Below are 12,602 nucleotides of genomic sequence, written 5' to 3' on the forward strand. Positions count from 1 at the left end.
CTCAAGCATACAGACTGTCTAAAGTAAGACACACAGAGGGAAGAGGCGAGCAGGAGGTGCCACTAGAGGAATTCAAAGTGTAGAATAGAGGAGAAGATGGAGACAGTAAGAGGAAGAGAAAGGGGAAGAATAATCGCTGTCAGAAAAAGAGAAAGGAGATTTTGTATTCAGGTCTTGCACTGAGCCATTGATCTCTTAGCTGGATTATTAGAATAATAGATTATCCTCCACCCTTCAACTACGACATCCTCTGACCCGCCTCATCCACAGCTTTAGCTGATAGAATACAGCAATTTATTTTCAGGGGGTGCTTCAGTGGAACCGATGGTAGTGAGGAGCATGATGGCGCCTGAATAATAGTAGTGACCTGTACCCAGAGTGCACTTGGTTTCCATTTTCATTTTTATCAATTGCTTCATTTCAGTGCGGAAACGGGAAGCGGTGAAACAAGGACACCGCTGAACAGGAAACAGTTTTAGTGACAAAAAGGAGGAAAATGATGATGAAAAATGAGAAAATAATGGAATTTCTTCTTTAATCATGCCTCTCTCATTTTTAAATAGCTCGATTTTATTATGGGTTTGGCAAATTGTGCAAAGTGCTCGACTGAGTCACAAAGTTGCTGCCTTCAGGCTCAATATACAGTTACAAGTATGGAAAATTGCTTTAGTGGTAAGCATGACTGGCTGGAAGATGTACGCTTAACTAACAGCGAGGGCTTAGGAACACCGTTCCATTAATTACCATCCATGTTCAAATTTGAACAGTTATTAATTTGATTGTCATCAGTTGATCGCCTGCAGTAATTATCTGCACACTCTGAAGCCCTAGAAAGATACTGCTGGTTATGAGACACCTGCGGTTTCAGGCAGTCACGCTTCATCTATCTCTGATGCTCCGGGTTTGATGGATGGAATAAGGATAGACTTCCTTATTACCTGAAGACCCATACGCTAATTTCAAGTGCTTTCAGTTTCCAGCTGGAGTGTGGAAAAAAAAATAAGCTCTATATAATTGCAAATGTGACAGTGTATACCTGGATTTCTCTCTGGATTTGGAGATATGCCCTTGGCATTTGAAATTTGGCTAAGTTTCTTTCTGAAACTTTTCCTGCAGGGTTTATTTCCTGCTGTGCTAGTATTCCTCACATGAAATTCACTTGCCTGAGTCTAGCCGCTGCAGGATTTTTTGTAGTCGATTACTGCTCTTCTGGAAGACTTGGCATTTTGAGGATTTTCCTTTATTGAGTTGTTTGAACCTATTTTGTCTGGCCCTTTGACGATAACAGATCCCTGGAGAATCGCTTAACTCTTCCAGCGCCTCTCTTTTTTCAGTGAGAGATAGGATTGAGGTGATTAAGGAGGAAGAATCAGTGTGAGAATAGTCATCAGGTAGTTATGGAATCAATCAAATGCTGGTGCTGGCATTTAGATGATAACTGAATGACAGCTTCTGTCAGCTCTCAAATTTTTTGGCAGGCAAATGAGAGCGGGGATTGTGGATCGTAATTATAACATAATAGTGTAGTAGTGGGCCATATTTTATGTCTCTTTTCCTCCCACTATTCAAGCAAGGCCGAACTGTTGATGGTGCCTCTGACAGACACTGCCAGACATCGACGAGACAAACGCAGCAGCGGCTAATGGAAAGAGGAGTGAGGGAGCATACAGAGGAGGTAAAGAAATGACGGAATAAGAAGCAGGGAACAGATGGAAAAATAGCTGAGAAGTCTTAGAAAATCAAACGGAAGGGGCTGAAGTACCCATTCTGTCTGGCCTCAAGGGTATATGTCCCTGCATAGCGGCCGGCAGGTATCACGCGCACCACTGGCCCCGAGGTCAGGTTTAAACCATTGGCAGCACGTCGATATTTATTGAGTGAAATAGAATCTGTTCAGAGGACAGACCTGTGTTGGCCCGATGCCTTTTTTCCCCCCTGCCAGCCTTTTCTGGTAGTCCCCATTGACACTTGCAGAACAATCACTCCAACATCACGGGGAGTTCACAGTACGCAAAGCACGCCCTCACCAAACCAACGCCCTTGATGGTTCAGTCCGCTCAGGAGATTCAGTAGCATTTGCCTGCAGCAGTTTAGTGATTGATGGGGTCTTAAATCAAAACACAATTTCGGTTGTTTGCTATCACAGATCTATGTCTACGCTGTTTTATTGACGCTCGTCTCACTGCTTTAAAGATTATGCTGCATACTTTCAGGTATGGATCAGCGTTCAGTAATCACTGAGTCAGAAGCAGGTTTTCAGATTGCAGTGGAATATGATCAAAATGAACGCTGATGACTTAAAACCTGAACATTTGTGCCTGGACATACTAGCTGCACTCATAGTAAGCCTCATTTCTACCGGTATGGCAGCTTATCAATTCCTTTCTGACTGGCAGTGCCAGTTACAATTTCTCATATTGGAGCTGCTGCAAACAGAGTCACATATGTGTGCATAAATAGTACATAGTTGCTTTCATTTTGCAAAATCTAAGCCATCCAGGAGACTTGAATTCAACTAGATGTACAAAGAATCACAGGATGCTTTGTGATTCTTTGTGCAGTTACCTCAGCTAGATGTCATTAAAAAAGTTTTGGATTCCTGCTGTTATGCGTCACTGTGCATCAGAGTTCCCTTTGTCTATGTCCTGCACTGTTCACTTTACCGCTGACAGACAGCCAAAGAACAGAGATCAGAGGGTGTTGTGTCTACAAGAGTTAAGTGAAAACTCAATTGTCCTATTCTGTCCTTTGTGTCTGATGTCTCTCTTTCGTCTCTGCCTCTTTGTAACTGTTTCTCCTCCACTCTGTCTGCTCTGCAGCCCTGTTTAATCTTATTCCCGTGGGTCTGAGAGTGGTGGCCATCCAGGGGGTGAAGAGTGGCTTTTACATTGCCATGAATGGCGAGGGCATGCTCTACAGCTCGGTAAGACGCGACTCCTCGCTCCAGTCACGCCGCCATGTCGCGCATGTTTGAGCGGTGCCAGCATGCGTATTTCTTCATTAACACGTGTTGTGTTTTGTTCTGTTTGTTGTCTGTTTTAATATCCCATTGCTGCAAAGACTCAGCCCTGCCAATCCCTTTCATCTCTGCTAAATTTAAGAGCTCTTCAGATGTGCCTTTGTGTTGCTGTGCAGCACTTATCTCTCCCAACCCCTCCCCATCCTTTGTTGCACCTCACATGCTTTGCATTTAATTTGATATTAAGTTCAGTGCTCAGTGAAGTGCTCTCAGTTTGTTTTGTATGAGAAAAAAAGTGTAGCGTAATCTTAACATATTAACAGAAAGACTCTGGGGTAAACGTTACAAACGTAAATGTGTAGAATATATGCACCGGGAGTTGGGGGGTCTCCAGCCAAAAGATGTGGCTGCTGCATTGAAGATCAAGACATGCATGTCTTAGGAAAATGAGCTGCAGAGGGAGCGTGTTTGTAAGACAGCGAGAAAGAACTGCAATACATATCCCAGTTGGGATGGTTATATAACCTCTAGTCTTAGCAGAGGATAGTGCTACTGAAGAAAGAAGCTGATGGGAGGGCTGCATCACTCCCAAACCTCTGCTGAGGGACTTGGTGATTGCTGTGTGATTGCCAGACAGCCATGATAAATGACTGGCGAGAGCTGGAATTCACAGACTGCCCATCAAACTTTTTCTCTCTTAAAATACTCATAAAATACTTGAAGGACACAGTGAAGCCTGTGTCTGCTAACTTGCAGCTTACATTTATTGATAAGGGCGCCGCTTTACTGTTAGGGTGACAAGGGGAAAAGTTTGAGTTGAGAAGATGAATGGTGGACGCGATGTCTTTTTTTTGGTTGTTTGTTTTTTTTAAATGTGCTCTTGAATAACTGAAAAATTAGCTCAATTTACCATCGTTATTTCAGAATGACAAGCAGTTTTTACTCAGTACAACTTGAACACAACTCAGTGCCTAGACAGATGTATGAGGCACTCACAAGTTCAGAGAAGGACATACAGTAAATGCGCATGGTTTTATGACTCACCCAGTAGACAGATTCATTCATAACCAAAGGCTCATAAACAAGTGCACATCTCTCAGTCCTACTGTGAAGCTTATAATAATTCTCCTCCCACCTATCTATGTCTAATTAAAGTTTAATCCTGCCCAGACAGCAATCTTTTAATTTATCAAATTGACTCAAGTTGGGGATGCTGAATGACCCCCACACAAACCCGCTCTTTATAAAATCATCATTTGTGTCAGAGTACTTTATTATTATTAATTACAAACCATTTAGTACTTCAGTGTCAAGAGGCAGCTTTTGGTGTAACAAACATTTGTCTTTACTTATCATCATTTTATCCACATTTTTTTCGGATGCAGAATCAACTCTTTGAGCCTTCTAAAACAGCTAGAGTAATTTTTAATTAGAGGTTAGGATGTTTCTGCTGTAGCAGTCGAAGGACCGTTTTAATCAAAGCCACAAACTAAATGAATTTTCTAGCCATGTGGAAGGGGTCCGGTTCCTCAGATGTGAAGCATGGACGATTAGCATTGGTTATTTCCTTACCAATGCCTATAAGCCTATAAGCCTTGGAGGGGCTCATAAAAAGATTAAATTAACATGCAAACTACGTAAAAGCAAATATAGCCTCTGTTGTTTACCAGTACAGGTTATGTATGCGGATAAATAATAAAGCGTTGCAGGAATGGCATTATGGGGAGCATTTCTGTTCTTTATTCATGCATTTATGAGAGCTTTCTTGGTGCAACCACGGCCATAAAGTAAGTCCTTCATTCATTCCTCATTCTTAGTCACATTTACTTTTATTATTATTTGTCTGGGTCTTCATTGTTTTTCCGAGCCATCCTCGCTTATTCACTCTTGCTCCCGTCCTCCTGTCCTCTCTAAGATGAGCCTTCCATTTTACTATTTTGACTCCACCAACTATAAAGTTTGTCACTGCTTGTTTTGTCGTCTTGTTTTGCCTTCCTTACATCTGAGAGCAGAGATACATAGCTCTCTCCCGTGCCCCCCCCCCCCCTTGGGAGATAATTACTGAGGGATATCCTCCTACTTCTCTAACACTGCCTCCCTTTTACTTTTTTCCTTCCTGCTTCTTTGCGCTGTCTTGTTAGTGAGAGAACGCGACAACCCTTTCTTCTGTTGTTGTTTGAGATGCTTCTGAGAAATTGCACTGCACCCTTGAGGACCTTTTCTGTCAGTCTTTTATCTGGGTGTCAGGTATCATTTTTTTTAGTACTATCACTGCTGATCAGTTAAGTCGTTACATATATGCTGCCTGGTTTTTCTTGCTTGCAGAGCTTGCTGATGAGGATTGGAAGCTGATGTAGCTGAGGGTGAGCTGGGTGATGGTGCTTATGTGGAGTGTTTAGTGATAAAGTGCGTGGGGACTGAACATCTACAATGAAGAGTTCCCTTCCATTATTTATAACACTCAATATGACCTACTTTGCTGCACAACAGTAACCACTGCTACCGTCTACAGTATCTATCTATCTATCTATCTATCTAAATATGTTAATTTATGTTGCAAAAAAATTGTAAATCGCACACTGTTTTGTTTTTAGATAAATGGCTCAATAGAAAATTGACGAAGGTTTGGTAGTTTGTCATTCTACTTGATTACTTTATGAGCTAAACTGGTGCTTCTGTGTGTGCAAACAATGTAGCTGCTCATGGTGTTGAATCTATGCTAATGCCATGTACAGCCACCTCCCCCCCCTTCCCCCCAAAGGTAAAAAAAAGTAGGTGCGATTTAATTGCAGACAATCAAACACATCATCTGTGGAGAAAATTGAGAAAAGACAAAAAATAACACCTTGCTTCAAAGTGACTGACTCCAGAGTCAGACAGAGGGAAAAAAGATAAGCATGGAGGGAGGGAAAATTAGAAAAAAGTGAGAAAGAGAGTTTTCAGTTTAAGTAACGTCTAGACGATCCCAGACCTAAATCTCTCCAAGAATAATAATAAGCTCCCCGGGAGTTCCATGGCAGCGCTGGGATTGTCACAGGGCCCAGATCTCTCAGATACACCAGTGTCTCAAGCCCATGTTTAAATTGAGGTCCTCGCCGTATCCTCCACATCTTTATCCAAATTCAAAAGATGTCTGTCGGCAGCTGCTCCTCAAAGCAGAGCCAGAGAGTTGCCTCCCTCCTGTGATGGAGCCAGCAGCTGATTTAGATTCAGGATGCATTCAGCTCAGTTCTTTTGGCAACCCAGTTTGGCAATCCATTACATCTTGTTCTCATTCTTCGAGTTTCATTTTACATTCCATACATTGGCACTCACACCTTTCATAAGCCCCAAACACACACGTTACCTCACACTTATCTGGACAGAGGTGCAGAACCACCAGAGGTGGTGATGGGTATGAGGTTGTTTTGCTGGTTTTGCAGCTGGTATTAAAGTTAAGATAACCCGAAATCTAGATAAACATGATGTGAGTAACACTATCATGTCTAAAAAATCAAGGATGATGTGAAAATAGCAGCATTGGTCTTTAAAGTTCTCTGTGGAGTTTTTGAAGACTTCAGCGATAGAGGGGTTTTTATTTCTTTATTTTTCTATGATTTTCTATAAGAAGGTCACAATTTAGTTATTTTGAGGTAACACACAAGCGCACATTTAAAAACTTTTCAAAGGTTGTTGGCTGTCTTTTGCTCAATTCTCTGTCAAGGTGATCCCACATTGCTTCAGGAATGTTGAAGTCCAGCTTCCGGGCCTCCTTCTATTCATTTTTACTGTATTGGCAGTGTGTTTGGAATCATTGTTTAAAACTAAAGCAGTTTCCAATCAGATTCTTTTCAGATGGTGTTGCATTGTCGGTCAAAATTTGACAGTTCTTTTCTGTGTTTATAATTCCACCAATTTTAACAAGCACCACCCAAAACCACAGATCACAGATTGGCTGTAGACAATCACTGGTGTTTTGACCTTCTCCATGCATATTGATGCCGATTTGGTATACCTTAGCCTTTTGTTACTGTTTTTTGTGAGAAGCTTCTTGACAGCCACCTTTCCATCGAGACCACCTCTGATGAGACTTTGACAAACAGTAGATGGATCAACTGACAGGCCAGATGCATCTCAATTCCTGTGTCAGGTCTTTCATGGATTTCCCCCCAATTTTTTAAGGACATGACATTCATTGTTCAAGACTGCTTTAAAAAAGTTGCTAGGAAGTCTGGCTCCTTGGAAGCAAAATATAGCGAAATGAGTGGTAATTCAATGCTGTAGTGCTACATTTATACCTTGTGCAAAGCAGGAATTGCAAACTCAAAAGGGTATTGGTGCGTTATTGTCCTTTCAAAAATCAGTTTGATGTTTGTTTCTGTCAAAACAGATGATAAGCTTTTATATTAAAAAAAGAAAAAAAATGTTGTGAAAAAATGCAGAAACAGCCAAAATATTTGCATTCAGTTAGCAGTTTTGCTGTGTTTATTCACAGCGTCTCAGGTGAAGCTTTTTTTTTTTTTATCAATCCGTAGGTCCAAACTGAGGTCCAACTAAAGGTGCAATGTAAGCACATGTCCAGTTTTGCTAACAAGTCTTCTGGTTTTGTCCATGAGATTGCTATGGAATATAAATAAGCATCCTTTCAATTACTTTAATATCAGCTTGCAGAGCCTGTTAGCTCTTTTTAAAAAACTTGTTTCAGTGCAGTAACAACTTCAATTAATTATGAGCTCCTGGCAGAGGAAGTGACAGGGCAAACTTGTTGTCCATATATTTGGGGCATTGAGAATGTGTGTTGATGTGTATTTTTGTGCTTTTTCTTTGTCCCTGCGGTTCTGTGGTTTATGTCCATTAATAAAATCTCATTAATCACAATAGAGTCTGACCCCATCTCTTCACCTCGCATTTCTACTCAGTCATCCGTGAACAAGGTTCTCTGTTAGAGACTTCAAAGTCACTTACATTTCACCCCAGTCATTCCCAAACTGCATCCAGGGTGCTTTCTAAACCGCTCCAGCTTTTCATGGACAGCACAGGGCATTGTTGCCGTGGAGAATGTGGAGGGAATTTTATAATGTGTCAGCAAAGCAAGTGGCTAATGGTGAATGGTAGGTTAGTACTTGGGTGCGTATGTATGTGGGTGTGTGTGTGTGCTCTTGGCCTAATTTGAGCACCAAACAGATGAAGTAGCGATGAAGCCTTCTGCTGTGTAATGTATCACTGTCTGCCCCCCACCCACTCAAACACATACATTCACACATAAACACACACAGAGCCAGACAGGCACAACGTGACCCCAGTGCCCTGACAGCGAGCCAGATCTTTGCCGTTTGACAGCGTTTCAGCAGGCATTCAGATACACTCTGCCGCCAGAGCTTGTCCTCTCTCCTGCTGACCAGTGAGACGTTTCCACACTGTCGACCATGTGACCTCCACTTTCCCTCAGTCCCTTACTCAGCCTGCAATGCACTGAGGTCATACACACTGGGACTCATTACTCTCAACTGCGGCGTGCCATCCAAAAAGAGACCACACACACACACACTCTTTAAACTGTACTGAATATGACATAAACTAATTTAAAGCTACAGATTTTATTTATTTATTTATTTATTTTTTGCATGAAGAATCAGCCAAATGACTGTGTGTAATATACAGGTGCTGCTTAAAATGACTAACCAACAAAGCTCTACACAGATTTTTAGCACTCTTTAAATCCATACCACCTGCTGAAAAGATACCCAGATGACGTTAACAACTAGCTGATAAACACAGTTTGGACTGCACAGTAAAGATGCCAGATGCTTTCCTCGGGAGCTGGTAAAGCAAAACAGAACTAAAAAGTAAAGCAGCTATAAAACTTACATTAAACATGTGGTCAGAAACAGCTTTAAATTATTCCTGATTTGTATCAATTACTTCATAAAGGACATTTACACATGCATTAATCTCCCGAAGACGTAGAGTATAAGTATAACTGCTGTTTGTCAAAGCCTTACCCTTATCCTAACCTTAAAGCATGTCACTAACCATAAAATGCATTGATTTATGTTATGGGGACTTTCTTTTTGTCCCCACAAGGAAGACACGTCCCTATAACGTGATGGTATAAACAGATTTAGGTCCCCTCTACATGAGTAATACCTGGACTACACACACACTGTCACCTCCAGCAGGGAGCAGAATTGGGCTGTCACTCAAACAGACAACCTTAAAAGGGCACAGAACCTTGCAGGAGACATTAATAAATGAAATATAGCAGTGACACAAAAACACACCCATAGTACAAAGTCTGGCTTAGCTGAGATCTGAGATGGCCCAACATCTACCAAACCAGCTGTTCTGCCTGCATTTTTTTTTTTTTGGCACACACACGACTTCCCTGCCCTTCAAATTGACTGGCATTAGATTTTAATTTAGTCTCGAAGAGGACATTGTTGTGAACAGGGACAAGGACTGAGGGGTTGGCAGCCTCCTTGTCAGCACACATTAATCAGCACATGTGTGGTGATAAGTAAAGATTTTGTGCAGAAAAAGCAAATTTGTGCATTTTCCAGCCTTTCTAACACGATTGCCAAAGGTGACAAATGACTGTGCATCTTTACTGTACATCTGGAATGGGTTACAGAGTCAAGAGCATTGTTTCCTGTCTTGCACTGTCATGGCAATAATCTGGCATCGCACGCAGGCATGGCAGTGTATCCAGTATCTGGTTCTTTCCAGTTTTCCAGTCATTACTGTGAGTCCCCTTGCCTCTCTCCTTGACTTACTTTGATAATGAAACCAAGAGATAGAAATCTTCCATTGTCACATTATTCTAATAAGACTATCGTTCTCATTAGCCTCCTGTGTGTGTGTGTGTGTGTGTGTGTGTGTGTGTGTGTGTGTGTGTGTGTGTGTGTGTGTGTGTGTGTGTGTGTGTGTGTGTGTGTGTGTGTTACTGGATGTTTACCGACCTTGGCAACTTTCACATACTGGTCATGAGTTCTTTTTTTATTTTGCTGCTTTCAGCTTTCATGTGGGTGAAAATGTATTTTCTGTTTGCATTGACAAATATCTATAACATTTTTACCTTCCTGCACTCAATCTTTTTGCAGGAGGTGTTCACCCCAGAGTGTAAGTTCAAGGAGTCAGTTTTTGAGAACTACTATGTGATCTACTCGTCCACTGTGTACCGACAGCAGGAGTCAGGTCGGGCCTGGTTCCTTGGTCTCACCAAGGAGGGACAAGTAATGAAGGGCAACCGGGTCAAGAAGACTAAGCCCTCATCGCACTTTGTTCCCAGGCCAATTGAAGGTATCATAAAACTTGTAGAAGCACATTTTTGGTACAGCTTTAATGTTATTTCTTTTTGATTTCATTTTTTTTTGTAATGCATGCACTTCCCATCACGTACACTAGTATTATCGTGCAACACTGGTGGTTAAAGCAGCGATCCACCAGCTCTAATTAGCCTTTGAAACCAGATAATGTCTTATCTGGCTTTGGAGGACCTTCATTACCAGCTGGAACTGTTCGGTTTGTTAATACGTTGGCATTAAGGAGGAGGGAGAAACTGATGAAACATAGTATAGGTGCATCATGGGAAATGAAAAAATCAATGTTCTTTTTTTAAACTTAGCAAATCCTTTTGACACACCTAAAGGTAAAATATATTGACATCCGCTGTTTTAGCTCAAACAATCCTTGGTATTCTTCAAGCTTTATGAGGGAGCAAAATGAAATCATTTGCATTGCATTCCCATTCTCCAAACCTGGCTTCTAAAGGGATTTATCATTTTGAGCATTTATTTTGCTCTTGCTTTGTTATTTGTCAGCAAGATTAACTATCTCATTTTCGATGAAGCTTAGTAGAGCAGTGTACGGGCAAAGGGGGAATCCTTAAAATTTTGTTGCACATTCAGGCACAGTTTCTCACAAGTGTGAAGCAGGACTTTGGACTTGGCAAGTGATTCACTTTCAGTGCCCCAGTAGTTTACATATCTTTTGTGGGAGCTTTGTTAAAATATCACATAGATATTGTTGTAATAACTTGTCAAGCAATGTGATAAAAAAGTGCAGACATGGCCTAATTCCCCTGTCTTCTCCCTCTCAGCCTGGTATAATTGTCCCAGCCTCACACCTGACCTTGTCTCTGTCTGCACATCCATCTCTTCAATCTACTCTCTACTGTCCCCATTCTCCTCTCCTCTCCGCTCCTCTCCGCTCCTCTTGTTTCCATCCCTTTCCTTGGCTTTCCATCTTTTCCACAGTTTGTATGTACAGGGAGCCATCACTGCATGAGATAGAGGACAAGCACCGCTCCAGGAAGAGCTCAGGGACTCCCACCATGAATGGAGGGAAAGCTGTCAATCAGGACTCCACATAGCATCTGAGGGAGGGGCTTCCAGCAGGGGGGAGAGGCCTCATCCTGAATGAAGGGAAGGGGCCAAAGGAAACTTCACCCGTCCCTCCCAATGTATGCACCACCATGGCCCGTGACAAACAGAGGGGTTTATGATGACAATGAGGAGCTATTACTGTACACCCAAGACAACGAAAACAAAAACTGATGTCTTGCCTGTGAAAACCTTTTAGATGAATTAATATGAAAAAGACTATATATTTATATATATATATATATATATATATATATATATATATATATATATATATATATATATATATATATATATATATATATATATATATATATATATGGAGAAGTCATTTTCAATCAGGACTTGACCAACCATTTTATGCAAAAAAGTATAAAAAAGCTGTGATAAACAAAGAAATGGTGGTCTCCCTTCACGTAAATACAAGTATCTGTCATTTTCGATTTATGCTGTGAAAAACAAGCTTTAATACATGTTCACTTTTCATACATTGATTTTTTTTCTACATGCTATTGCATTCTCATATGCTTTATTGTGTTGTTGTCAATAATAACTATACCATCTTCATTATAATCGTCATTACTAATCTGTTGCTCGATCATCTTATTTACTAGCTTTTTGTTTTTGAGACAAAATACTTTTTTTTATTACCCTTATGTGTTTTTTTTCTCTCACAGTTTGATCTTGAATGCACTGTCACACCACTTGCACTGGTGTGAGGGTAAGACTAAATATATTGATAGTTCTCTTTGCTGGACTTCAATGGAAACAGAGTGCTTAGGGTGGGATGTAATTTACTCAGGTGTGTATTGTAAGTTAGACTAATGTGACTATAGGACACAAACTTCCATATGTTGCCCTGCTGTGGCAGGACGGGACCGATACAAGCAATATAACAGAGTGCAGTCTAGTATGTCTCTAAATAAAAAAACAAAAACAATAAAACACTGACAACACATCTCCACGGTTGGTGTGTTTGTCAGTAGAAAAGACAAAGAAAGTTGTATGAGGCATTAAAAGTTGGAAATGAGTGAAAACCTGTTTTGATACAGTTTCTGTATTATCTCATCACTTAAAAATGAGCATTAGGTTATAAACAAAGAGATGTCCAAACTTGTCAAAAATGACAAAGAATAATATTCTCTCCAAAAGCTGAGAGGATGGCAATGACCAACATCAGCACTACGAGCCATGGCCAAAAACGGTCACTTCGCATTTGCACCTCGAGAACCACAGACCCCTTTTTCTGCTGTTAGCTATAACAACAACTCAAAATATAACTA

The 12,602-nt window shown here is 41.0% G+C and overlaps 1 protein-coding gene across 5 annotated transcripts in view; it reads left to right on the plus strand.

Annotated features, from left to right (window-relative positions):
* fgf12a (fibroblast growth factor 12a) overlaps window positions 1-11,540 on the plus strand; it is a 31,603-nt gene extending 20,063 nt beyond the window's left edge. For all 5 annotated transcript variants that reach the window (XM_026148778.1, XM_026148776.1, XM_026148777.1 and 2 more), the window contains 3 exons: window positions 2,820-2,923; window positions 10,039-10,237; window positions 11,194-11,540. In XM_026148778.1, coding sequence (XP_026004563.1) covers window positions 2,820-2,923; window positions 10,039-10,237; window positions 11,194-11,309 — 419 coding nt within the window. In that variant the 3' untranslated portion in view covers window positions 11,310-11,540. The remainder of the gene's footprint in view (window positions 1-2,819; window positions 2,924-10,038; window positions 10,238-11,193) is intronic.
* Window positions 11,541-12,602: the final 1,062 nt, after the last annotated feature.

This window comes from Astatotilapia calliptera, chromosome 18 (genome assembly GCF_900246225.1).
Source record: "Astatotilapia calliptera chromosome 18, fAstCal1.2, whole genome shotgun sequence".
Lineage (NCBI taxonomy): Eukaryota > Metazoa > Chordata > Actinopteri > Cichliformes > Cichlidae > Astatotilapia > Astatotilapia calliptera.